Source organism: Odontesthes bonariensis, chromosome 3 (genome assembly GCF_027942865.1).
Source record: "Odontesthes bonariensis isolate fOdoBon6 chromosome 3, fOdoBon6.hap1, whole genome shotgun sequence".
In the NCBI taxonomy this organism is placed as follows: Eukaryota; Metazoa; Chordata; class Actinopteri; order Atheriniformes; family Atherinopsidae; genus Odontesthes; species Odontesthes bonariensis.
Window position 1 is genome coordinate 42,316,307 of NC_134508.1, and position 27,214 is coordinate 42,343,520.

Genomic DNA, 27,214 nt, shown 5'->3' on the forward strand with positions numbered 1-27,214 from the left:
GGTGTGTGTGTGTGGTGGTGGTGGTGGGGGGGGTTCTCTCAGACCAATGGGGCTGCCTGAAGGCAGCTCAGGCTCTGACGGGGACTCCGTTTCTCCGCCCAGGGTGTAAAAGCGGTAGTGTTCCCACTGACAGCTCAGACAATATGCTTGAGAGGCACAGAGGAGGAAGAAACCCCCAAGAGTCTTCACACACACTCATGGTTGCGATGGTTCACTGAGGAGTGACTCTGAGCGGACTTATTTCTCTGTGTGGACGCGACTCCTTTACAATCATGGTGAGTGTAGCAGCTGCCCCTGGACTTTAAAAGTACTCGTCCAAGAGTGTTTTATTTTCAAAAGGCTGAAATTGATGTCTGACATCATTATCTGTTGCTGGTCATCCAGAGGAGAGTGTCCCTGTAAACCACCTGCTTGGATTATACTTTCAACTTGTCAGCTATGACTGAGCCGCTCTACTGTAAGCTGAAACCTGAGCAGTTTCATGCTGAGAGTGAAACTTTATGAGCCTCATTAACACAAATGTATTTAGAAATGAGATTAGCAACTATGATTCATCGGGAACATATCATTTACGACGTTGGGTGGCAATTTAGCTTTGAATTGTGAACTTGTGTGTCCTTAATATGCTGATTAAGAAGTGATAAAACCAGCAAGTATACTCCCTTTGTTACTGTAATCTTCCAGTAGTTTTGATAGGGAAAATGCTCAGTTTCACATGCAGCCTCTGCAGCCTCAGCTGAGGTGGGACTGCATGTTGCAAAGGTGGTACGAACTACACTGATTCCAGTTGTTTCCAGTTTTTAAGTTGGATGTATTTGATCTGTTGTGTCTCAGCAAATCAGTGTTTCAAAAATGGAGAAACAAGTTGTTCAGCAAGGTATCCATGAACAGATGAGGAAAGCATTAAAGTTCCCACATCAAGGAGAATTCTGCTTTAGTTCCACAATGTTAAGTCTATCAAACAGTGCTGGGATAAAGAGCTGCCATGCCAGTAAGTGTTTGAAAATGTTTAAAAAGCTGTGACATGATTAATGTGGCAGCGCAGAATGATCTACCCATATGCTATCTGTATCTCACAGTAGGAAAGGAAATGCATCATTCTGATAATTCCCCTTGCAAGGCAACTATTCAACTGAGCTCATCATCAGCCACTCTTTAAAAATAGACTGGTTTGCTTGATGACTAATTTGTTCAAAGTAATCTCACTCCTGTCCTATTAGGTTATTTTGCATTGAAATCCATGTCCTCTTAAGTTTGCAGAGGGCTATTTTGGGATGTCTCATGTTCTGCTGTTGTGTCTGTTTTTATCATCGAAGAGTAGACAGTCATCAGGTTTACACAGCTGGAGTTTGGCATGCTGAAATGGCTGAAACTTCAGGAAGCCAGAAGAGTTTTTACAATGTATTTATCTTTGGCTAATCCAGGTTTAGTCCCCATTAGTCACAAATCTTATTCATTCACACTCCCAAAGGATAACTGTTTAGGATTATATTTCAGAAAATAATAATTTTTTCCAGCTGTTTGACCGTTTGATCCAGAACAGGCGAACAAAATAGAAAACAAATTGAATTTAGGCATTTGTAAATTGATAAGGAGTGAACAGATTTAGAGTGTTTTCAGTGGTTAAAGTGGAAGGCAGGACCCATATTTAAGATGCCCTAGTTCGTATTTTTACATTTGCAAATACAAAGGGTTGAATTAAAGGCTCTTTTTTAGAACCTCACACCTTTGTACACCAGTTCAAATGAGGTGTTTCAGCAAGTTCAGGAGCATTGCCCTCTGTTGGAGAAAATAAGTCCCTATGGAGTGAACTACAGATATAAAAAAAAAACGCTATGAAGTACTCCTTCGTAAACATATCAGCACAAACACCTCATGGGCACCATGGTCCTGTTACAGTTCCAGCTGAAGCGAGCCACTTAACTGGATCACCATCCTTGTCCCGTTATACATTCATGGGGCAGAATCCAGTTATTCACAAGTTTGACGTCACAACTCTGTGGACTGTGCGAGACGTTTTGTGACGGCACAGATGCTGCCTTTAAAGAAGCTGAACTGGGATTTTGTCAAAGGATGCTGCGGGTATAAGAGCAGAATTTTCTTTTTTAGAGTCTTGAAATGAAAGGCTGATATTCAGTGACAATTTGTGATGTGTTCAGCCGTCTGACAAAATAATCAAAAATGTGTGAATGAGAGTAGCTGTGTTGATATATACCTACACTTTACTATTTTTACTAAATGATGCAAAAAAATATGTAATTTGGAGCATGTGTTGATCATCTAGTCACATTTGAGTCTAGTTGAGTGGATACATGCAAGACATTCAATCCCCAGCCGCATTATCTGGGTGTGTTAGTCCAGTTTTGAATAAGTTTGATTTTGTGCTAACGTCTTTTACTTGCATTTTAATTGTCTGGTTTTGGTCCTCCTCGGGTTTCATAATGTCTTGGAATGCCATAACATGGCAGCACTCCAGGCTGCACAATGATTTGGATTTTGGGATTCTTTTTAAACTTTCTGCTACAGTTGTTACTTTCAGCCTACACTGGTCATATGTTAACTTCATCTTGTTGATGCTGCACAAACCGCTGCCTCCCCAGTTTGCTGGACGTAGACAGTAGCAATGAAATGTTCACAAACCTGTAGTTGAAAGCATGTACTGTATATCAGCAGCATTGGTATACAACCCCAAAGAAGAAAATTTAGGCTGAGAAATCTAGTAAAAGTGCTAAGGATGATGTTATTGCAAACAGATTATGTCAACAGGTGATTTTCATTATGATTTGGGAAAAAAGCAGCTTCTTGAGCTGCGTCTTATTTCTGACCTGGGCCTCTTCAAATCTAGGCTAAAAACCTACTTATTTAGAATTGCTTTTAATACCCAGTAGTATGATGGCACTTTTATCTTATTTGATCTTATTTGATTTTGTTGTTTTTTATTGCTTTCACTGTTCTTTTATTGTTTTTGTTTGTTTTTACTTATTCTTCTCTTTATTTATTACCTGCTGTAAAGCACTTTGGTACACCGTAAAGATTGTCTGTAAAAGGCTGTAGAAATAAAGAACATTTACATTTACATTTTTTAAAGGCTGAGTCTTTGAGAAGCAAAGGCTTGCCAACGAATAAATCAGAAAATCATTACGCTGTTTTAAAACAGTGTTCCTCAAAGAAAGATTTGAAGTGATTTGCACATTTCTCCCTCTATCTTGATTAACATCATTTTACCGTTCTATCAGAAAGAATTCAATTTTTTTTATAGAACAAGGCAGAAGCCTAAGTTGAACGCCTCAGACTGCAACTATCATTCATCAGTAGCTGATATAACCACATGGTTATTACTCTGGGATACTTTTGTCATGCACTATACAGAATTATATTCACAAATGACACTTAAAATGTTAATCTGCAAAAAGAAGCCTTATGTTAACCTTGTGCAGCAGCGACGTCAGCATCTCTGGGCTTAGAGGCATCTGGTATGGACCATCACACAGTGGAAACGTGTGTTACGATTAAACCAGTCAGTATTGCTGATCTTTTTTTTTTTTTTAAAGTTTCCACCAGTGATTCTCATAGTGCACATGCTTTAATCTTCATAAGATATGCTTAAGGTATACCTTATGGAAACTATTTGTAACGGTGAAGTTCTGCTTATTTATAGTTAATATACACCAATCTTCCTTCGTCCATTCTAACTCAGACACATTGTTTAGTTCCTCAGTTGTCAGCGGAGCTGTCATTACGTGCATTTACTGCCACATTGTGTCTTTGCCACAATCACTCTGCAAGTTCTAATAGAAAAGAAAAAAAGAGAAAACTCAAAAGACTGTATTTGCAGAGAAAAAACGAAAAACAAAAGCCGAACAGGTCTGCCTCTGCAACTGTACAAGCTGCAAAAAAGCTCTGGAATGGGTACACAATAACAAAGTAAGTATGCTTACTGTGACCACATGCAGAGGATGAGTGTGAGGAAGTGCGAGTATAAATAAAACTAGAGTGCAAACAGTGAGATAAGTTCCTGTGAAGGAGCAGTGAGCCTGCAGCCTGTCTGCTATCTGCACCACTGCTACTCAGCCTGTCAAGCCTTGTAAGTGCACCAGGAACAGTCCTATAGATGCTGAATAATCTTCACTGCAGTGTATCGGACACTAAGGCTTCGGCTACACGAAAACGAAACGAGGGTTTTTTTGAAAACGGGTAAGCCTGTCCCTGCTGTCATTGGGCAGGAGGCAGGGTACACCCTGCACAGGTCGCCAGTCCATCACAGGTCTGATTGAAAGTCGTACCCTGAAAATAAAATGAAGTCAAATCAGCCCAAATGTGTTCGCTGCCTTTTCATATGTTTCGTTCTTAATTCAATTAAAAAAATGACTCTAAATGAAATCTGCATCTCAGAATAAACTCGAGGTGTATTTAGTTTACCTTACTGCTTACTGCTTATAGCTTAAAATATATTATTCATCATCCATGAACCTTTTATGCAGCCCAACAGTCGGTCTGCTGTCTACAAAAACCAGGAAAGCCTAAGTCACTGCAGGGCAAGAGCAAGCCAAAGCCTGCTTTTTTGCTTATATAGGGTATTTTCAATACCTTCATCTCAACTATTGCATTTTTAATCGTGTACAAGGGTTAAAATGGGGTTTTGCTGGTGGGGGAAACATTGGATATGGTGCCAGATGGGTAGCTTTCATTGTGGACAAACTGAGTGATCAGCTGACCTGAACTGTTGCTGTAGTTCTGAGGTTTGCTGCTCTAACATCTTAGCAGATGTTCCATGGGCTAAATCACCACCATGCCTGATTTTCAACCCTGAGCTATAATCTAAAGAAAAATCTGGCCAGTGATACAAATAAGCATTACATATTTACTACACTTCAGCTCACTGTAGCCATGGATACCACCGCCTTCTAGTTAAAACGTTGTCCCTTTTGTTCCTCTTAAGGCAGCTGAGTCACAGGAACTGATCATTTCAACATCAATTGTACATAAACTATGAAGTAAAAGAGAGTCAGACAAATTTTAAGGTCTCTTTAAAAAAAAGCTAAATAATCAGAAGTTACATCACTGCATGTGTTTTTGTTTAGTGCTGAAACATATTTAGTTTATTCTGTCTTCTTGTTAAAAAAATATTAGTTCTCTGAGTGGAACGCCGATTGTCCACTTAAAGCTTCAAGTTTTCATCAGTGGTGTGTGTGCGTGTGTATGAGTTTTTGACATAGTTCTCACAAGTTCCCATACAGGAAATACCAGGGCAACAGTGGTGATTCAGCGTCACTGCCTCAGAGTTTAAAGCGGTCTCCACAGCCTCCTCTTGGTTTGTTTGGGCTGAAGAGAAGGTTGACAAAGGTGATTTTCCACAAAGCACATCTGAGGATCATTTGAAATTGGATGGGAAAATAAAATAAAATATGCAACAGAAACTAAAAGATTATTAAAGGGACTCAGATTTTTCCTCAGTTTGTTAAGTCTCTTTCAACCTCCCCCTACACACACACACACACACACACACACACACAGTCACACGCACGCCTCACCACCATCCCCTCCTACTAACCATGTCCTGTATGTCATATTTAGAGGGTAACTTCCTGTCTAAATTCAAGAGAGGAGTTGATCTCAGCTATGTTCTCTCCCTCATCTTCTGACTTGAATGACCCTCTCCTGCCACTCTGTCTGTCTAAATTTCACTCAATGTCGAGCTGTATTTAACAGATTATTTCACCACCGCCACTGGTGTTGTGCAGGGTCTGGCATGTGTCTAAAGGTGTAATGGATAAGGTGCTGACCTGACCCTGGGGTTATGCCCTGCCTGCCAAGAGGCACAAAGTCAAAGAGAATAAGGTGCTGCTCCCACAATGTGAACCGCTTCCTGAACTGGTTCCAGTTGGGCTCTCTCTGACTGGACAGTTGACCCTGTGGTGTGCTCCACTATTGCTGTCTGATTACATATATAAAGAAAAACACCCTAGTTCCAAAACAGCATAGTACTTTTAAAAAATACAGGAACTGAGTATCGTTATGAAATACCTGATGAATGCACGTCAGTGGTTGCATAATACATTACTTAACTTAATTAATAACATATTGCATGATTAAATGCTGAAAGTAATCAGTTTTAGTAATGATGTACTCAAGATATACTACCAGCTTGTGTTTGAGCCACTTTAAGAGCATTGTAAACTTGCCAACAGTCCTGAATTTTTCAATCAAAATTGCATGACGATTGTGACTAGGGATGGGAATTGATAAGATTTTTACGATTCTAATTCCATTTTCGATTCTGCTTAACGATTCGGTTCTTTATCGGTTCCCTTATCGATTCTCATTTGGGGGGAAACCGGTCGATTAGCATCAACTTTGTTTCGTTTAGAAGTAACAGGAGTCATGACCTTACAAACCCTTACAAATGTCTATCATGGCCTGGGTAATTGAACTCTTCCCTGCTCTGGTGAAAGGAGAAGCTGGAGGTAGAGGTGAACTGGGGGTAGTACCACCAGCCTCTGGCTCTGAGCCAGTCAGGCTCTGTCTCTCATGATTTCATCTAAATGTAATGCCTGAGAAGGCATTCATTTAACCTTAACCGTTACTAACAGCAGCTTTTACAATGAGGCAAATGGTGCTAACATGATAGGCAGTGTTTGTTAGTTAGTTAGTTAGTTAGTTACCTGCAGTGTTAGCCGAGGACATGCTAACGTTGTTAACGTTGCTGCTGCTGCTGCTGGGTTCAGATTCACCAACGTTAGTCCGGAGCAGGGAATTGTTTACAAAATCGCCAAACAATTCCAAGGAATTGAAACACTGGGAACCGGTTCTCGATTCCCATCCCTAATATCAGCTGTGTGACCATGCTGCTCATGTAAAACAAGAATGTTGTGCCGTGGACACCCACCATTGCATGGTCGATGTTTAGTATTATTGAATGAAGTACCATTGTAGAAAAACCCTGTTTCTCTGAGCTTATTGACTTAAGTTGCTATTGCGTAGCTTAGATATTGTAAGCTAGCTGCTAGTTGTGAGCTCTCCAATGACATGGTAAGTTCCAGACCCTGTGTTACAGCCCACATTCACCACACAGGACCAGGGCTCCAACGGAAGCGATGGCACCCTGAAATGATTACTGCACCAGAGTGCAGTTTTTTAAATAAGTTACTCAATTTGATGAATGATGAATATAAACAGCCAAGTTATACAAAAACAATTGTGAAATAGGAACAATTTGAAACAGGAACTATTTGAAAATTTGTCCATGCATCCAGTAATTTGCAGTCTTACAATCCAGTTGAAAATTTGTAATATACCATTTTGGTTGGCTGCTGTTTTTAAATTGTGCAGTCTGTTACAATGTATATATTTTCAACGTAAATCCTCTATTTTTCAACATCTAAACCTAACTTTGTACATGAATTCTACCCTTAACAATGTACTTTTAACACATAACCATAACAATTAGCGGTTGGGAGCAAAGTAGAAAAGGAAGTTAAGCGGATTGCACAAAGTGGTTACCCTTACTTCTCAATCAAGACATTGCCGAGAGATTGCATCAACCCCTCTTCCCCCGTGCCATGGCATTTTTGCACTACTGAAGAGTGGCAACAGTTGACATTTTTATGTCGTCACGTCGCAACAGGAATAGATATGTCATTTGTAGCCCAATGGGAGCTGTACTGCAGAAGAGAATTGACAAAGAAAAACTTAGCTTTTGTTCAATTTAGAGCTTTTATTTTTGGCCGTTGGCCTATAATATGTTAGCATTTTTTTGTTTATCATGATATGGCGTTGAAATAAACTGATCTTAGTTCTGCAGGAGTAGAATTCAAGAATGATATCATGAATGTGACTTCTGAGGGCAAAGTTGTACTTAAACCATAAAATGGCAGTCTGGCAACAAACTCTGTTAAAGTAATTCAGAAAGAGTAGGTAGTATGCTAAAAACATTATTCTGAGTACCTTGATGATTAGTAATGAAATAGATTAATGCAGAAAAGTGCAGGCATCTGTTCAGTTGGACATGATCCCCATGTTCCAGAACTCAATAGCACTCAACAGAACTATATACCATATAAAGTGTATAATTCAGCAAAACTCGTAAAAAACAGAAATTAATGCGAACTTCTTCAATGTGGGACTGTGAACTTAGCTCTTTTTAATCTGTGTGAACTGAACTTTCAACAATTTTTTTGTAAAGTGTGAACTTGTACAACAGTGTGGCTAATGTTAGCCAACTTTGGGTAAATGTTACATTTACATGTTACATTTACATGTAACAACTGGCACCGCAGCGACTGGCCAACTGCACTGACTTTCTGACTGCTACTTTCCATTGCTGCAACACTAATTAAAAAGTGATTTACTGCTGTAAGATCATCAGCAGTTGAAGCACTTACTTGAACACCAATTGATTTCACAGAACAGCTGGTGGCCCACTTGTTAGGTTGTTATTCATATTTGTCATAAAACCGCCACCCATTATCACTTTTCAGACTGTGGAATATTGCAAATCTAATAAAGAGGCAGAGAAGCCTCACTATATTCAACATTGCTGTTTATCCATTTCTGTTCCATTTGATAGAGCTGCAGCAGGGACTTTTTAGAAAAACATCAGTCACTCGTTTTTTTTATGTTTGTAGAAAACTCAGTTTGATGGAGTTTGAAGGGCACAAGGATGTTTACAATATAATATTCAAAGATGACCTAAATTTCTTCCCCCTAAAAGCAGATAATAGAACAGAATGCATTCAATAGCAGTACAATCATCAAATGCATTTGTAAAAAATGAAAAAGTAAATAATCTACTCTCGTATTTCAAAGGATAGCTAGAAAAGTTTGCAGGGTTCATAGATTTTTTTTTAAATTGTCCCCTTTAGCAACCACTTTTACTCAGCATCCAAATGAAGGGTGGCAGTGTTTTCCTTCATTTTGTTCAAATCTTTCTACTAGCTAATGAACTTTATTTACAAAATGCTTCACATAGCTACAGATGAAAATAAAATCAATCAATGTGTATCAAGGTCACAAGCTTTTGCAGAAATTAGTCACACAAGGGGTCATGGTCGATATTAAAAACAGTTCATTTAAAGGGACCCATTTCTGTCAACTTTCTGTGAATATATTGACGCAAAGATAATACCTGTGACTTGTTTTGCATCCGCTTCACATTAAACAACAAAGTATGGTAGGATTTGGACATGAGCACAGGAGCTTCAAACCATTTTTATATACTTTTTTTTTTAAATGCCATCATTTGGAAACTTGCATGTCTTTTACATGATTTCATATAAACTGACTCCACATTTAAGTGCATTTGAATGGCAACAGTTGAGAGACGCGTGACGTGGCTTAGTGCCTGAAAAGAAACACAGGTTTAAGAATCGCCTTTTGCACTGCATCAGTGGGCTGATGTTAATTTGTGAACAGGACTGAGCGAAAGGGCACCAGGAGAGACGAGGGAGAGGCAGGGGCAGCTGTGGCACTGAAATGCTGAAGGCCAGCTGTCCGAGGGGCTGATCTGCACAAGCAGGCGTGTGCAGGAATCCAAAAGAGTCACAGCTGAATCTGACTATGTTACTGTACTTGGAGATCAACAGAGAAACATAGCTTTGAGGAAACATGGTACAATGCAAAGCAGGGGGTTGTGCACACGAGTGCCCTGAATTCTGATAGTTTCTGCTTGGGTTGTGGCTAGAACAATGACTAAATGGAGTTTGGCCATTGACAACTAGGTCGGGTTGGGGTTTGTGTAGAATTGGGGAAACTATTTTTGTTTTTATACAAGTTTTACCATTACATATTGGAACTTACATCATGGCTGTAACACACAGTGTTACATGGTAAAGATCCTGAAAAGACATCTTTGTATAATGTACACATTGTGATACCAAGGAGAAAGTGCAAAGTAGATCTCAGCGATATGGTTGCTGACTGTCATCTGAGCCTTTGTATTTCACTTACATGTCTGAAGCATGACCCAGAGGATTAGACAGGGAGCGTGTGTGTGTGTTTGTGTTGCGGGGGGGGCATAGTCTGCTGTGGGCAGTGTGTTACGCAGGCCTGCATCCCAACAGGTGTTGAGTGTGTTGGTGTCTGATGGTGAATGGTCTCTTTGTTGCAGAGGATTCACTCTCAGACAGAGGGCAGAGCTGGGGGTGGCGTGTGTGTTTGTTTATTTCCAAGGTCTGTATCATGTGTGCTATTATTCTTGCTGTTTAACTTTGTTGTATGTGTTAGTTTGAAGTTCTGTAATTGGGGTGTACAAATATATATTGTTCTTACTCGTTTTCAGAGTATGAATGGACAGTATTTTGACATCTTAATTAATAATAATTTTTTTCTTCAAATGAGATATAAAACCAGGTAATAACGTTCATATCAAAAAAGTCTATTGCTGCTTATATAACCTGTTTCCCCGTAAAGCTTAATCTCTTTGTCCTCATACTTTTTCCAAAAAGAAACTAATCTTAAAAGAAGCAACATGTTGGACAAACTAGGATTGTGTCCCATTTAAGAGGCTCGTTCTTCCCTCATCAGAGCAGCCGCAGCCTGACTGACTGTGAGATGCTCTTGTAAACTAACCTCCTCAGTTATCCTAAATGTGCAAAACGGCCAAAATCAGAAAGAGACAGGGTTAAGCTGTTGTCATGCAAAACATTAAATATCTATGGACAGATCTGAATATATTACACTCTGCTTTCAACAACTGTACAGATAGCTTTAATATCTTCAGGAAAACAAGTTATGGCTTGCTCCTGATGCATGGGAAACTTATTCATTTTCTTATTTTAAACTGTGGCCATATAAAGTTCCGGTGCAATCTGTTGGTTTCCTTAGCTAGGAAATTGTTTTTGAATTGGATCTATATGAATGAATTGGATTATTTTGAAATGAATTAATTGGATTTCATTGGATCATTATTACAATGAATTGAACTGCAATTGGCTTGAATTGGGCTATATTATTTAAGTGCCTTGAGATTTGGCGCTATATAAATAAACTGAATTGAATTAAATATAAAGACATAGGTTTTATATCATATTAGGTTTTTTTTTGTAGTTATTGCTTTAAAAAGGACAAACCTCGAATAGAAAGAATTAACACCTGGCCTAAAGTTCTCTTCTTAGAGGACATTAAAGTGTCACATTGAAAGTGGACTGAATGCCACAGCAAGATCTTTTTTCCACACAGTTACACTTTATTCAATCTTTGGCCAAAAAAAAGAAATAAGACAAGTTGTTGTTTTATGTTCTGCCAATATAGATTCAGTGGAACAGTTAAAAAGTTCTGTGTAAAGTAGATCTACTGGCCACAATGTTCTTGAAGACCAATAAAGCTCATTATCATACTGTAGAACCCTTGACTGTGGACACATTTGTATGCATTCACATGGTCATGGTGCCACATGCATACACTACATCTCTCTACCCAGTACCCCACCCCCGCCGTTGAGGTGTTCTCTTTTTCACAAACTCAAATCTGGTCACCCTACTTTAGGTGAAAGATCTGTGATTCATATCATAAATAGGTCACGGCCCATTCAATTTTCTATTTCCGTGATTACTTACTTTTACTCTTCGCTCAAACCCCTAATTGTTACAGGTAGGAGTTACAAGTGCATTTAGTTCTTGTTTTGCCACATTTAGAAATGTCAAGTACCAAAGCAGCGTTTGAATTGATAAGTATCAAGTTTAAATGTTTTTTTCAAAATGAAATATATTTGTGACTACAGAGATAGTAAAATATATCCCCCCCCCCCCAACCTTGTAATGGTAAATATTTGTTGAAAATACTGAGAAAGATATCATTCTGTTTGAAAATAAATTATTTTCCGGCCAACTCAGACTTAAGTTCCATCAAACTAGACAAAACAAATCTTTAAAATCGTATTGAAACAAAAAGCAGCCAAACTCAAAGTACTGAAGCAAAGTTTGAAGAGCACGATATTTGAAAAATACAATTTCAAATTTTTGCATTGAGGTCTCACTTCTGTGTGAGTGTATGCATTGAGCTTATCATTGCATCTCAAAATTCACATTATCACTACTTTCAATTAATTAGATATCATTGTAAATGGTGTGGATGGTGATGGGCATGTTCAAGTCATGATCCCCACAAAGTACATGACAGCTATAAATGAAAGGAGCATTTTACAATGAAGTGAGACCTCACAAACTGTCGGGTGGCTGTGAATTCAAACTTGCTTAGTGTTTTTTTCTTAGAAATGAGTATATCTGCACAAGCAGATTTGTACTCATTATAACTTGTACACAAGAGCCACAGAAAAGAGGAAGTGGCAGAAGGACAGGAAACCCCCAAGCATTGCTCAGTCTGATTTTTCACATACAGAACAGAGCAGGGCGCTGACAATAATGATGAAAGCACTGAGCGAGGGATGTAATAAAAAGGAAGGGTCCCTCTTCTGAACACAACTGTGGTTCAAAACTCGATGAGCAAAATTAGCATTCAGTTTGCAGGAAGAAGCTTTGAAGAAACTTGTTTTCTCATCTATCTCTTTATAGGAAGCACAAAGGGGGATTGAAAAATACAGTCCTGGGAGAGCAAAATGGTACATTCACGAGAAGTTATATTTATTAGACTCTCTTCTCTTCTTCAAAACACAACTGAAAACTCATCTGTTCAAGTTAACCTTCTCACTTTAAAGTTTTTTTTGTTATTTGTGGTTTTATGTTTTTATTTTATTCTTTTTCCCAATGTTGTATTTGTGTTTTTAATGTTGTAAAGTGTCCTTGGGTGTTTTGAAAGGCGCTGTCAAATAAAAATGCATTATTATTATTATTATTATTATTATTATTATTAAGATTTGTGAAATGACATTTTTGATATTTCCTTAAGAATTGGATGACTCAGATGTGCATCTTGTAGCCACAGTTAGGTATTAATAAGGTACATGGCAATGAATTGTTTATGTTGAAATCATCTTTTGTCATTTAACAGTGTGGCATACTGTCTGCTTATGAGTATATCTCATCCTTTTTTTTCTGTTCTATGTTTTAGAGCAAGCTAGCCAGAGCTCTGTATGACAACACGGCAGAGTGTGCAGATGAACTTGCTTTCAGAAAGGGGGACATTGTCACAGTGATGGATCAAAATGTGGCTGGCACCAGTGGGTGGTGGATGTGCTCTCTGTATGGACGGCATGGCCTGGCCCCAGCAAATAGATTGAAGCTCTTACCACAGACTGGAACCACTGCAGGCTCCCTTGACCACGTCGCAGAAAAACCCAAATTAACTCATGACAGAAGTGATGACTATGTGGTAAATATCTACCAGACCCCGAATGTGCCCCGACCCACCAACAGTCCTGCCTATGAACGCATGGACATGATCTACAAGGTCCCGTCTACTCCTTTATCATCTTCGAAAAGTCCAACTCAATCAGCTGTGAAGCACAACAAAGATGGACAAGAAATGAACAAGGTAGAAACTACTCTTCTCTGTGACTTTGTGTGTCTTTCAAAAAGAGCTAAATGCAGATGTTCGTCAGTGTTTTGTTCTGAGGTCAAAGTTAGTCCTCCTTGTGGGAAGTGTTGACTCTCATGATTAGAGAGGTAGACTGCTGTTAGAAATGCAGTGCTGTGAAACTCCTGCTGGCAAAAGAGCTTACAGATGGGGACCAGGGGCCTCTCCGTAGGGACAGGCATTCAGCACCAGGGTCTTTATGGCCCCGTAAAAGACAAACAGACACAGACTTCAGACACTTTAAACTACAAACAGCAACCCCTGCTGCCAGGGACCCCAGAAACACACAAGTATCTGCACGGGTGCTTGTGCGGCAGAGGTTGGGAAGAAATATACTCACATGTTCACCATTTCCTCTTCTGCTGCAGGGGAGTCCTGTTCCCCTCTACAGTAGCCACCTAATATTAATTGAGCAAGGTTTCTATTACAGAGCTGTGTTAATTGGCAAAGTGCATGCATAATGGGCTTCTCAACAGGCTTCAGAGAAAACACTGTCCCCATAAATATGTGAAAGCAGAGGTCAGTGAGGTAGATGCAGCTTTGATCAAAGTAGTCAAGCTCAGTATCACAGCCTGTCGTCATGTCTGCAGCCTTCATTCTTCAACATGGCATCCAGTCCAAAAGGGGGGGTTTATGATGTCCCGTGCCAAGCAAGACGAACTTCTCTGTTCACTGTGAGTACACATATGCATTCAAGTTGACTGTTTGTATATATGTTATGTGCCCTCTCTATCGGTATTGTTCACATTTTCATGATCTTTTGTTATTTTCTTTGCAGGTATCAACATCTCCCAGACAAATGCCAAGGAAAAGCTCACTGATTCAAATTTCAGAGCTGGAAAAGAGATTTGACTCTCCAGAGGGTTTAGGCTTTAGCAGTCCAGGAGACTCTTACGTAAGTTTCAGATGTTTTGAGGAATTAATGAAGCAAGCAATCTATGATGTACTCGCTTTGTAATGCAGGCTCTCTTTTGGTATTTTCATATTCATATGTTAAGGGTTCAGCATGCTTGAGATGATGTAGTTAATATTGTGTGACACTAAATTACTTTTAAAGGTCAGAGTTTCCAGAGTTCCATATGGCCATGCCTCCTCCTGGCTGCATCACCCTGCATTTCTCTCCATGTCTATGTTATATCCATTATCGCATAAATTAAGAGAATAGTGCACATTTTAAAATGGTATCTATTTGATGGCATACATCTGTGGCAGCTGTGGACATGAGACATTGACAGAAGTAGACATAAATGTAATAAAACTAGACACAGTACTCTGATCCTTTTATGATCCAACATGTACTGTTTTGAGTCATACTGACAAACTTATTACCACTTCTTTCCGGAATATCTTTGGTTCTACATAAACTGTGAAACTGACAACTTAATTCTTGCTCACAGGTGTATGCAGTTCCCCCACCTCTGACACAGGACCCAAACTATGATATCCCTGTTCCTTCAGCCAAAGAAGCCCAACAGAAAATGATCAGTGGATACAACACCCTGCCAAAACCTTGCAAAACTGAATGGATCTATGATGTGCCTGCAAGTTCTGAGAAACAAAGTTCACCCCACGGTTCCTGTGATACCTTGCCGTCCAAAGCCATGTGCAGACAGGTCTATGATACTCTTCCAGCACGTGTTTTACCCATTGAAAAGGACAATCCAGCTTCTTTGCTTTATGATATACCAAAGCCCAATTCTCTTGACATCTCAAGTCCACCCAAAGTGTTACCACGAGTTCAACGTTGTGACAAACCCCCAACACAAGAGCTTATGGAGGAGCTGGTCTATGATGTTCTACCTAAGGAAGAACCCCTTCCTCGAGTTGTCAGCCAGCTCTCTGATGATCATAAACCTCTTGAGTGTAGAGGTGACTCAAGCAATATTTCCGAGATCAAAAGGGTATGCCAGCAGCGGATGAGGACCTTTCTGGCTTGTACTTCATTCCATGATCTTCCAGGAAGTGGGGAGTCACAGGTACAGGAAGACGAGCGAGGTAGAACTCTATGTCTCTCTGTAGCAGACAGTCAAAGAATCAGCACTGCCTCAAGCTCCTCCACCAGCTCCTGTGACTCTCTCGCCCTGAGCTCGTCTTCTCCTGAGCCTCTACGGGAAGTGACGCTCAGCCAAGAGGAGGCCTGTCGCAAACTCTTCGACCTGCAGGAGTCCATTTGCAGGGCTGTTCCCCAACTGATGGAGTTTGTCAGCAGTAACTGGAGGTGTAAACAACATCTGGAGCAACACCTCAAAGAGATAAAGGAAGCAGCAGAGGGAATTGCATGCTCTTTGATGGGCTTCCTAACATTTGCCCTAGATGTTAAGGGTAATGCACGGCGTTTAACTGATGCTAATCTGCAGAGCAGGCTCCATAAACAGCTGTCCATTATAGAGGACTCTGGTGTGATCCTACAACAAACAGTAAGTGCTCTGAACATGGCAGGCTGGCCCCTCAGTACACTCTGCCAGGACCTGAGCCATGTGCAGACACCTGACCAACTGGATCGTTTTGTTATGGTGGCACGCACTGTTCCAGATGATGTCAAGCGCCTTGTGTCCATCATCCACGCCAATGGCAAGCTTCTGTTTAAAGTTCAGAAAGATCCAGAGTCTGTGAGTTCTAGAGGTCCTCTGGAGATGAAGAAAAGTCCTGATGGAACTGACCAAGGAGGGAATATGGAGGAGGACGACAATGACTATGTAGTACTGCAGGTGAAAACTTTTTTATGTTTTTCGCCATTACAAAGAAAATAGGTTGCTTTAGGAGCTTAACTTGATAATTTTTTACTCTATGAAAGCCCAAAACATACTTACTATTGTGATAATTCTGCTTTGGCTTTTTGCTCAGACCAAGGATGAGGAAAAGAAGAAGGGGGAAGTGCAGATGGAACCAAGGGATAAGGTCACACTGGCTTCCGAAACAGTAAGCAACAGTAATATGTCTTTGAAAATTAGATTTTTTATATATTCACCTACAGTATCAAAGGCGACATGTGTCCATCTTCACCCTCTTTATTCTTCTCTCAGGCTAAAACTCAGGCTGATAACAACCGTGACTCCTCAGACTCCAGCAGCAGCAGCAGCAGCAGCAGCAGCTTAGAGGTCCATCGACAGTTCTCCGTGTCAGAGCACTGCCGGCTTTACTTTGGAGCTCTTCAAAAAGCCATTGGGGGATTTGTGGGCAGCCTTGAGGAGGGTCAGCCACCAGAGAAATTCATCTCACAAAGTAAGCTGGTGATCATGGTGGGCCAGAGGCTGGTGGACACCATGTGCAGAGAAGCCCAGCGTGGAGGGTCCAGCCAAAGCCTGCTGTGTAAGAGCAATCACCTGTGTGCTCTTCTGAAGCAGCTGGCTGTGGCCACCAAGAAGGCTGCTCTGCACTTTCCAGACAAGCAAGCCCTGCACGAGGCCCAAGAATTTGCAAAGGAACTGGCCCAAAGAGCACAGCACTTTCGAATATCTCTTGAACTCTGAGGGCACAAATCTTAAGCAAACTGATATATTGGTACAGCAAAAGCAAATGTTTCATCCATCAACCATTTAGCTATTTCTCAATATATTGATATGACATTCTAAATCTTCTGAGCTTCTCCAGGCCATAGCTTTTTGATGAATGTCTGATGATGAATGCAGGTGCTGCTTAAAAACATTTCAAAAGGATGGGCAGTACATTAAAAAGGACTTGCATTTGTTATCAACACAGTGGAGTTCCAAAGGAAATTGCACATCTAAGAAACTGTATTCAAAATAATTCTAAAATGCAATTTAAGTATAGAATAGAATTTGTTTTGTATAATTTACAACAATTTTATATTCTTTGAATATTATTTGTCATAAATATATATTTTCCATGGTAGAAGTTTGATAGATTCTACGTTTTGTGAATATTTCTGTAAATGTCAATAAAAAAAATGTGTTATGCATTCGTAATGTTTAACGACAAAAGACTGAGTACAACACATGTTGGATTTTTACTGATGTTAATATTAAAACCTGAAAACTTAACTTGTTGTTATGTTAATATCCATTTTAGTCTCTGTAGAAAAACATTTATTTAGACAGTTATTGAAAATATTACTAAACTATGGAGTATTTCCAGAGATGGGTCACATTACTGACCAGACAGAGTGTTAGTTGGTGAAAGGGAGTCATTAGGTCATCATAGTTATCCAAGCAAGAACTCAAAACTCAAAATCCTCCATCCCAGTTGGATGTCAGCTAACAGGTACAAATAAGTGGCCCTAAAACCTTGTTGTCCAGCAGCTAGCTTAAACTTGGTGACTGCTCACAGTCTGCAGAACTTTGACTCACGCATCAACTCTAAATAACAGAATATGAATCCTGAATGTACACACATCTGTAACAGCTCGGAGTAAAAATCGTGTCACCACCTACCTTTCTCTAAAAATGAATTTTTTTAAAGTTCTGTCTCTTGTGAGTTCTCCAACACTACGAGAGGGGACAGGTGATAACTATAGCGACCTTTTATGGTTTGCTTGTATTGCAATTTCACAAATGTAAATGTACTTTATTTATACAGCCCTTTACAGACAATCCTTACGGTGTCCCAGTGCTTTACAGCAGGTAATAAATAAAGAGAAGAATAAGTAAAAACAAATAAAAACAATAAAAGAACAGTGAAAGCAATAAAATATAACAAAATCGATTAAGATAAAATAAGATAAAAGTGCCATCATACTACTGGGTATTAAAAGCCATCCTAAATAAGTAGGTTTTTAGCCTGGATGTGAAGAGGCCCAGGTCAGAAATAAGACGCAGCTGGACGGGGGGCTTATTCCAGAGCCTGGGGGCAACGACAGAAAAGGCTCGCTCAGCCCAGGGTTTGTGTTCTGACCTGGGCACTTCCAGCAGAAACTGATCTGTTGACCTTAGAGCTCTACCAGGATTGCAGACTGTTAAACGCTCAGATAAATACGATGGGGCGAGGCTGTTAAAAGCTTTAAAAACAAACATTAAAAGTTTAAAATCAGTTCTATAAAGGACAGGAAGCCAATGGAGGGAGTTAAGAACAGGAGTGATGTGCACACGTCTGTTGGTGTTGGTTAAAAGACGGGCAGCAGCGTTTTGCACAAGTTGAAGGCGACTGAGAGAAGACTGGGAGACGCCAACATAAAGTGCATTACAATGGTCTAACCTTGAACTTATTAGGACATGGATGGCTTTCTCAAGGTCATGACGACTTAAAAACATTTTAACTTTGGCCAAGAGACGCAACTGGAAAAAACTAGTCCTGACAACATTGTTAATTTGTTTGTCCGACCTCAGATGACTGTCAAAGGTCACTCCCAGATTTCTGACGGTTTAACTAAGCTTTGAAGACAAGGTGCCAAAGCCAGTCATCACAGTATCCCCAAACACAATGCATTCAGTTTTGTCATCATTTAAATGAAGAAAATGTTGGGCCAACCACTGCTTAATATCAGCGATACAATTAAACAAAGAACATTGTGCACTGTTACTATTTGGCTTCAATGGTAGACAAATTTGTAAATCGTCTGCATAACAGTGGAAAAAAAGGTTGTGCCTGGCTATGATACAATGAGAAGAGGATAGGGCCAAGAATAGATCCTTGAGGGACTCCACAGGAGAGAGGAGCACTGCAAGAGGAAAGGTCACCAACCATAACGGAGAAGGTTCTACTGGAAAAGTAAGACGCAAACCACTTCAATGCAGTGCCGTGGATGCCAACATAATTCCTTAGACGTGACAGGAGGACTGCATGGTCCGCTGTGAGATCAAGCAGAACTAAGACATCGGGGCACTTGGCATCAACCAGCTCAAACTGATCAAACGCAGCAGAATGAGGTGGGGCAACAGGTAGATCCTTATTTCTACTCATAATAACATTACTGGTATCTTTTCTGACAGAATCCACTTTGTCAACAAAATAATGAAGAAGTGGCTATTGATACCTCAGTCACAGAAGAAGTGCATGTGTTAACCACAGCATTAATTGTATCAAATAACACCTTGGGACAATGACTGCTGCTCGAAATAATATTAGAGAGATACTGAGATTTCACGTACGGCTCTCTGAAATTCAGCAGGACAGTCCCTGAAACTTTCCAGAGACACATGCAGTTTGTCCTTCTTCAATCTGCATTCGGCCTGCCTGCAACATTGCCTGATGGTGGTATCGTTCAACCAGGGGTCCGTTCTTGGCTTGGCAGATTTTTGCCTAAAAGGGGCAATAGAGTCCAGAATCCCAACACAGGTGGAATGGAAGGAGGAAAGAAAATAATCAGGACAGAGAGGGGGTGCAAACTGTGAGTCATTGAAAGCAGCAGTAAATTCATCGGCCGTAGAGGGAGTGATGATACGCCGTTGACGGGATGGAGCAAGGGGGTTGCTGACTGGTTGGGGGGCCATCACTTCAAACACGATAGGGAGATGATCTGAGATTGCCGTCTCAGAAATCTCTAAAAGGGAAACTGAGAGTTTGCAAGAAATAACAAGGTCCAACGTGTGCCCAAGATGGTGCCTTGGTTTATCCACAGATTGAGTCAAATTAAAAGTTGCCAACAGGCTTTTGTCATACAGTGTCAAGTCAGTGATGAATTGGTCAGATGGGCAACAAACATGAACATTAAAATCCCTACAGATAAGGAGCTTGTCATATTTTGGGAGAATGTCAGCCAGAAACTCAGAGAACTCTTGAATAAAGCCCTTATTATATTTCGGGGGGGCGATAGACAACTGCACACAACACAGGACTTGCGAACTCCACCGCAAAACAATTGCAGTTCAAACGAGGAGTATGTAGCTGTGGGAAGAAGCCGACATTTAAAATTGTCATTGAACACTACAGCAAGTCCCCCTCCTCACGCCGACACTCTCGGGGAGCAGAAGAAAGAACTGGGTGGGAGGAGCTCAGAGAATGAATTGTTTTCACCTGGTTTAAGCCAGGTTTCAGTCAACAGGAGGAAATCCAAGGAATGCGAAGTAAAAAAGTAATTTAGGATAAAAGTCTTATTTGCGACGGATCTGGTGTTGGGCAAGGGGCCCTTTCTTCAAGGGGCTTGAAACAACCAACTCCACACAGAGTTGGCGCAGCATAGCAGGCACCCTGCAGTTGGTCAAGCTACAGTGTCTTGCTAAACATCCTACAGCATAGTTTTATCTACAGTTAACCTTTTACCACCCACTACTATGCATATGGGATTGCAGCACCACATATACAGTAACTTCCTCCTTTAGTCTTCAAGTAGTATATAAGTGCCAATAGTCTCTTTGAAAAGGATACCCTGTCAATAAAATTCCATACAATGGCAGCATAGTACAGAGAAAACAACTAAAATCTTTAAAAAGGCAGTATAGTCATACAATGAATTTATTTGTCAAATGTTTTTGTCCAAATTTCCGATTAAGGGAGGCTTTTCACGAAAACCCAAATCAGAAACACAGAAGGCAAAGAAAGAGGAAAGATCTTTTTCTCTATTTATTTATTTTTTTATCCAAATATGCAGGTTCAAATAGTTGCACACTGAACCTTTGGTTCCTTTTTCTGAAAAAAAATCTCTGCAATTTAGCATATTATCTAGGAGCTTTACAGCCATGAGTCTTTATTGCATTTAACATTAGAATTTGTGATGAAACTTACAGTGTATGTAGAACAAGACACACTACATACAATTACAATATGAAAAAAAAACATAGAGGATTGTGTGAGTTTTCCGTGTTTTCAATAAAATCTACTGATACTGAGGATTCAAACAAGTTACGGTGTCAATGCTATGTAATTGATTGTTGTGAACACACCACATTCTTACAGTATATCGGGGGGGGGGGGGGGGGACGACATGCGGTAGAGAAACGGGAAACAAGAAAGGGTGAGCAGCATGTTGGGTAGAGCGTGGCAAGCTGTACTACTTTTTATTCTTTCTTACACTGACTAAGCACAATACGTTACAATGGTATAAATGTCACACCTGATGAAAGTATTAAGTCTTGGTACAAATTTTGCTATTACTACATCTTTATATTTAATTCAAGCTATTTTCTCTCCCTTCGTATCACTGTGTGCTGCCGCCTGCCGACAGCCGGGCCTGTTACGCTGTTTGCTGCTCGGAAGCAGGGGACTGCTCGGTCTGCACTTCGGTCTGCATGGTCTACACAGCACGCAGTGATACGAAGGGAGAGAAAATAGCGCCAAGCGATTGTGAGGTCTGACTTTTTCCTGGAGAACAATTTTGTGATGCAAATGTATTACTCTTTTGAACACATATTGTTTTGAGAAGCAAAACGTTTTATTTTTGTGGCCCCAGCCAACTAGCCGGACTACCTTCGGCAACGCCAAAACGAGGCTGGAACTCGGCTCACAGCACGCAGCGGGGGGTAAGAAAATGTTCATAAACGATATTTCTAGTACATGTCATACAGCTTCATGTCAAAAGAGGCGAACTATCCCTTTAAAGCCTGGTACACGCATCGTGGGTCCACTTGTTGGATCTGTGAACACAAATGTATTGCAGGTTATGCACAGACATGGCTCTGCATTTTATCATTATGCTATTTCATAAGACCAGGCCATTTGCAAAGCTGCTTGTGAATGCCTTCACACAGATGAGAAAATAGCACTCCTATTCATCCCTTCAAGCTTGTTTTGTTTGTTTTTGGTTGCCCTCTGTGCCAAAAGATCCAGCTTTTGACTAAATCATCTTCCTCTCCTTCTTCAGAAACACACTTTTTCCAAATTGTTCTGTATCCTTCAGCAATTCTTTAGCATAATTTATGTGCCCATATTGAGCTGATCCAAAGTCATTGAGACAAGTTGTCCTACATTGGCCCATGAGCTAATTTCAGCAAAAGTTCACAATTTGGTGTTCAAACAACTGCAGCTAAAATGACACTTAATGTTTTCTCTACTCAGTACAAAAATGTAAAATCAAACACTTGAATCTAACAAAGTTTTATCACCTAAAACATATTGTTTTTTCTTACTTTTGAAGGAGAAAAAAAAAAGAAAACGGTTCCCATCTCAGAATAAGATGGCTTTGATGACATGTTTACAGAAAATTGACCATAAAATGCGAGGTCAAACCAAACAGCTCTGTCAAAGCTCCTCGTTGTGGATAATTGAACAATGAGACGGCATACCCCAGCCTGAGAAGGCTGTGCACAGCTTCTCTGGGTTTGCATGAGTCAACTTGGCTAAAGAAGAGCACCTCTTGTGTTTGTCCTGCATAGCCTTGTAGAAGAGAATATTGAGTGAGTAAAGTCAGCAAAGAAGTAAAGATGAAGTCACTTGCAGTAGTTACTGATTTGATGCTGCCCTCTATCAGTAATGATGGGGCATAACATAATTTGCATTTTTTTCTATTTATTCATACTGAAAATGAAAACTCACATCCGCTTTACATTTTTAAATCTTTTGAGCCTTTCTGTATCTTTCTGTAAAAATGTGGAACTAGGAGCACCTACTGTAGTTAGAACTGCCACAGGAGCAGTTCTGAGAGCTTTGATAGGTGTTTATTTGTCTGCCAGTAGAAAGATTTTGTCCATGTGATAGCATTGAAGATAGACAAAACTTTGCAAGACAGAAGGTAGTTCCAACTTTAATGTGTTAATCTACATAGGGAATTAATATCCCAGTCCATTAATTAGTAAATGTGGGTGCAAGGTTGTTTATCTTGTTTGCCCTGTGATGGACTGATGACCTGTCCAGGGTGTACCCTGCCTCTCACCCACTGGCAGCAGGGACAGGCTCCCCTCATGACCCTGAATGGGATCAAGCAGGTATAGAAGATGGATGGACAGAAGTCCATTAAGTAGCAATTAATGACAGCTCCCTGCATCTCTCAACTTTAGTGTCATAGCTCACTGGAGTCAGTATTTGGATTCATTTTACAATCAAATCTCACCAAATTACATCTTCATTCCGATGTCAATTATATACATAATAAGTCAATAAGTCAATGAATGCATCTTGCATAGTATGTGTGACTAAATCTAAACACAGCCCGACGTGTTAATACCTACTGAAATATCCAAAACCTCTTTGTGCTCAGCCAAATAGATGTAGCCAGGACCATATTTTGCCAGGATGACAAACACCAAGTTGACATGAGCCCTTTGCCCCCACACTTCAGGTTCCCTTTGCTCAGTGACAATGGGTCACACAACATGTATTTTCTAATCCTAATTTCATGCCATGAAACCATAACCGTGAAAAAGGTGGATGCTGTGCTTTTCGCTTTAACATTGATGTGTTTCATAAAAAAAAAAACATCAGTGTTGAAGCAAAAAAGCCCAGTCTGCTCTAATTGGCCACCACTGTATATTTCTTTGGACTCAAAGTTTCTTAATTTAGGTTGAGTCATCAACACTTGTTTATAACACACAAAAAATTGTTTTCCAGGAAATTGCAAATGCTAAATTAGCATTAATACCATGAATAGGTGTACAAACATTTCAGCAACATGTTGGATTTCATGGGACTTTTCACTTTTGTGACTACACTTTGCACAGTTGTGACAGTGCAGAATTAACAAATGCTTGACAAAATCTTTGCAGCGGTTCCTGCTACAAAAAGTGTCATTACCATGACACACATACACATGATCACACTTGCAGTGTGAACACGCTATCAGGCAGCTGTGCAGCTGCTAATAAGGTGGCTATAAGTCTATACGGTGGACAGACACATGATAAAGAGAAGATTGAGGGACCTGTTGAAGTCAAATCAGAGGTCCAGAACACTTTGTGGAATCTTAATATTTTAAATGATTGGATTACTTGGGTATAGTGAAACAATAATCAAAACTATCGAATTTCTTTTTATTTCAAAGCATTTTAAAAAGTCACTAATTGCCCATCTCAGAAAATGAACAAAACCTTGGCTTCGGCACTTTTGTAATGGCAGCAATGTTTAGATAATAGCTTGCTGACTGGAAATAAAAATCTTCAGAAAAAATCGTTACCCACTCCTGACCCCAGCCATGAATCAGGAAGTAAACGTTTTCGAATCCAAAGAGTCAACATTGTCAAGAAAACTACCGTCCAAGCCTTTGCCTTTGTTTCTTAGTTTCCAGGGCTGCATCTTTAATAGTCATTTTTGCATATCTTCAGTTGGGTTTTGTCACTGATAGAAATCTTAAAAACCGATGACTTATAATCTTAGATGTAAAAAAGCTCCATGTTCAGCCATTTTGCCCTTCTGTTTACTGTAAGCCCTTTCTATCCCTTAAAGATGCCCTGTCATCTGTAAGTAGACATTGTTTGGCATAGCTTAAATCTGTGGTGCTTACATTTCTGATGAATGTGGCCCTATTTTTTCTTTTGATCCAGATGTGGTTGTTTCCGGAAAAACTGCTATTCTCTGATATATATATATATATATATATATATATATATATATATATATATATATATATATATATATATATTAAATGCTAGTTTTAGGTCATTAAATGTCATTAAATTGATGTAAAGTGCTTTATAAATAAAATATATTATTATTATTATATTCATGACCCATCTTTGTGTTGTTAACAAGGATTTTGCAGCGGCTGAGATAACTGAGCAAACCCGGAAGTAAACAACCCGGAACCTTCTCGCTTCTTTCCGTAGATTCTGCCGCTGTACGTGCCTGTGCGTCATGTTGTCACGTGTTCTGGGCTCACTCAGTCCGGACTACCGCACCACCGTTGACATGGCTCCGCGATCCGACACATGGCACCTAAAGCCATGAACCAAAAAAAGAAAACTTACCAAAAATGACCATATCTTAACAGCAGCCTTATTTAGTTTCTTTCGGCATTATTTCAACTCCTGCAATATTCACAGCTACTAACTGGCTGTCAGCCACTGTATAGAGGGTTGAAACGCACCGCAAACCCCGCCGGTTTAATTTCCTTTGACATTTCTCCTTAATTACAGTCATTTTTTAAGTTTTTGTCTCTTCCAACAGAGGCTCAACATGGGTGTTCAAGGTTTCCAAGAGTACATTGAAAAGCACTGCCCCAGTGCTGTGGTGCCGGTTGATCTACAGAGGTTGGCCCGGGGAAGTTTGGTTGGAGGTGGCCGTCAAAGACCCCCTCAGTGTCCGCTGAGACTCCTGGTGGACGCCGAAAACTGTCTACATCGGCTCTATGGAGGCTTCTACACCGACTGGGTGAGCGGAGGCCAGTGGAATCACATGCTGGGCTTCCTGGCCGCCCTCTCCAAGGCCTGCTTCAGCGGCAACATTGAGCTCCTGGTGTGCTTCAATGGCGCCCTGGAGAAAGGCCGCCTTCACGAGTGGGTCAAGCGGCAGGTGAACGAGAGGCAGACCGCTCAGCAGATCATTAGCCACGTCCAAAACAAGGGCACCCCGCCGCCCAAAGTCTGGTTCTTGCCCCCGGTGTGCATGGCGCACTGCATCCGGCTGGCTCTCCTGCGGTTCCGCGTTGCGGTGAGTGAAAACTCGGCCTGGCGGTGCCTGTTGAGCGGAGCCGCGGTGGGCTGCCGCCGGCAGATATTAGCAGGCTCTGTGGTTAGCCTGCTAGCTGCCAACTATGTCATCATTGCCAACTGTCATTCATGATAAAAGCTGCTCTCAGTTAATCAGTGCGTGAATGTGAGCAAAGATACTGAGCTCGTTAGGATTTGGGGACACCGCTTTAGAGGGTGAATGCATGTGGACAGTGTCGGTTAGAAAAGGCCGGGTTTGCTGGGTGTCAGCAGAGCGAAAATAACATGCTCACAGAGGTGGACAGTCCTACAAGGCCAGAAAGTGATCTGAGGGAAGGAAACGTCTCTTTGGGAAATAGAGGCACTATTTCGAGACACGAAATGAGCTCTAAAATATATTGTGAATTAAAAACCAACACAGATTATGCTTTTACGCTTTTTTTTAACTGCTTTGACCCTGATTGAAACACAATTTTGGGGAGGATTACCGAAATATGAAAATTCATCGCTTTGATACGGAGCCCCTAAAGGGACATGGAGGGATTTTTTTTTTTTTTTGCGAGATCTCTCAAAAGTTTTTTTCCCACATCAGTGAACCGTAAGTAAAACAGACACAGCGATGGAGGAGCCTACCTATCATCCGTGGGAGAGGTTTATTTATTTCTATTTTAAAATTGGCTTAACATATAAAGACATCAAATCCGTTCTTGCACGTAGACATGGCTTTGACATAAGTGAGAGACATCTGAAATCGCTGTGTCTGTTTTACTTCCAGTTAACTGACGTGGGAAAAAAACTTTTGCGAGATCTCGCAAGAAAAAAATCCCTCCATATCCCTTTAGGGGCTCCGTACTTTTACCTCCGAAATGGAAACGGGTGTTTTTTTTTTTTTTTTTTTTTTTGTGAGCTAGAACTGCACAATTGCTCGTGCTGTCCCAAACTGCAGTGTGAACTATGCAGAGGCAGGACGAAGTGCAGTGCATCAGTTATTGTTTGCCGAGTATCAAGGAGGTGGAACATGTTGATGATGTTTGCTTGATCCATGATCCCACACACAGGAAGTAGCTCAAAGACTTGTCTGGCACAGAGTAAGGCGTTTGGGATGCTTTGGAACAGATCGGAGGAGCTCATTCTATTTAATGTTTTGTCTTGTCAGTTCAGTTTCTTTTCATTTGTTGATATACATCAGTTTCTACGGAGCCCCTAAAGGGATATGGAGGGATTTTTTTTTTGTTGCGAGATCTCGCAAAAGTATTGCGGTATCTCGCAAAAAAAAAATCCCTCCATGTCCCTTTAGGGGCTCCGTATATGCATTTCAGACTGAAACAGATTTACAAGGC

At 40.5% G+C, this 27,214-nt stretch overlaps 2 protein-coding genes across 3 annotated transcripts in view; both read left to right on the plus strand.

The window, feature by feature from the left end:
* Nucleotides 1-159: 159 nt before the first annotated feature.
* Nucleotides 160-17,453, plus strand: cass4 (Cas scaffold protein family member 4). Its single transcript, XM_075462289.1, has 7 exons — nt 160-275; nt 13,003-13,425; nt 14,058-14,141; nt 14,246-14,362; nt 14,865-16,175; nt 16,312-16,386; nt 16,491-17,453. The coding sequence occupies exons 1-7, from the start codon at nt 273-275 to the stop codon at nt 16,935-16,937; spliced, it is 2,460 nt and encodes an 819-aa protein (XP_075318404.1). The 5' UTR covers nt 160-272; the 3' UTR covers nt 16,938-17,453.
* A 7,630-nt stretch (nt 17,454-25,083) lies between these two features.
* The window catches only part of LOC142377598 (constitutive coactivator of PPAR-gamma-like protein 1), a 35,848-nt gene continuing 33,717 nt past the window's right edge, over nt 25,084-27,214 (plus strand). For both annotated transcript variants that reach the window (XM_075461857.1, XM_075461859.1), the window contains exon 1: nt 25,084-25,875. In XM_075461857.1, coding sequence (XP_075317972.1) covers nt 25,402-25,875 — 474 coding nt within the window. In that variant the 5' untranslated portion in view covers nt 25,084-25,401. The remainder of the gene's footprint in view (nt 25,876-27,214) is intronic.

Coding starts and splice junctions, on each gene's coding strand:
- cass4 (XM_075462289.1), top strand. Junction 14,363..14,864: donor GCAGTCCAGGAGACTCTTAC/GTAAGTTTCAGA, acceptor TCTTGCTCACAG/GTGTATGCAGTTCCCCCACC. Junction 16,387..16,490: donor TCACACTGGCTTCCGAAACA/GTAAGCAACAGT, acceptor TTCTTCTCTCAG/GCTAAAACTCAGGCTGATAA.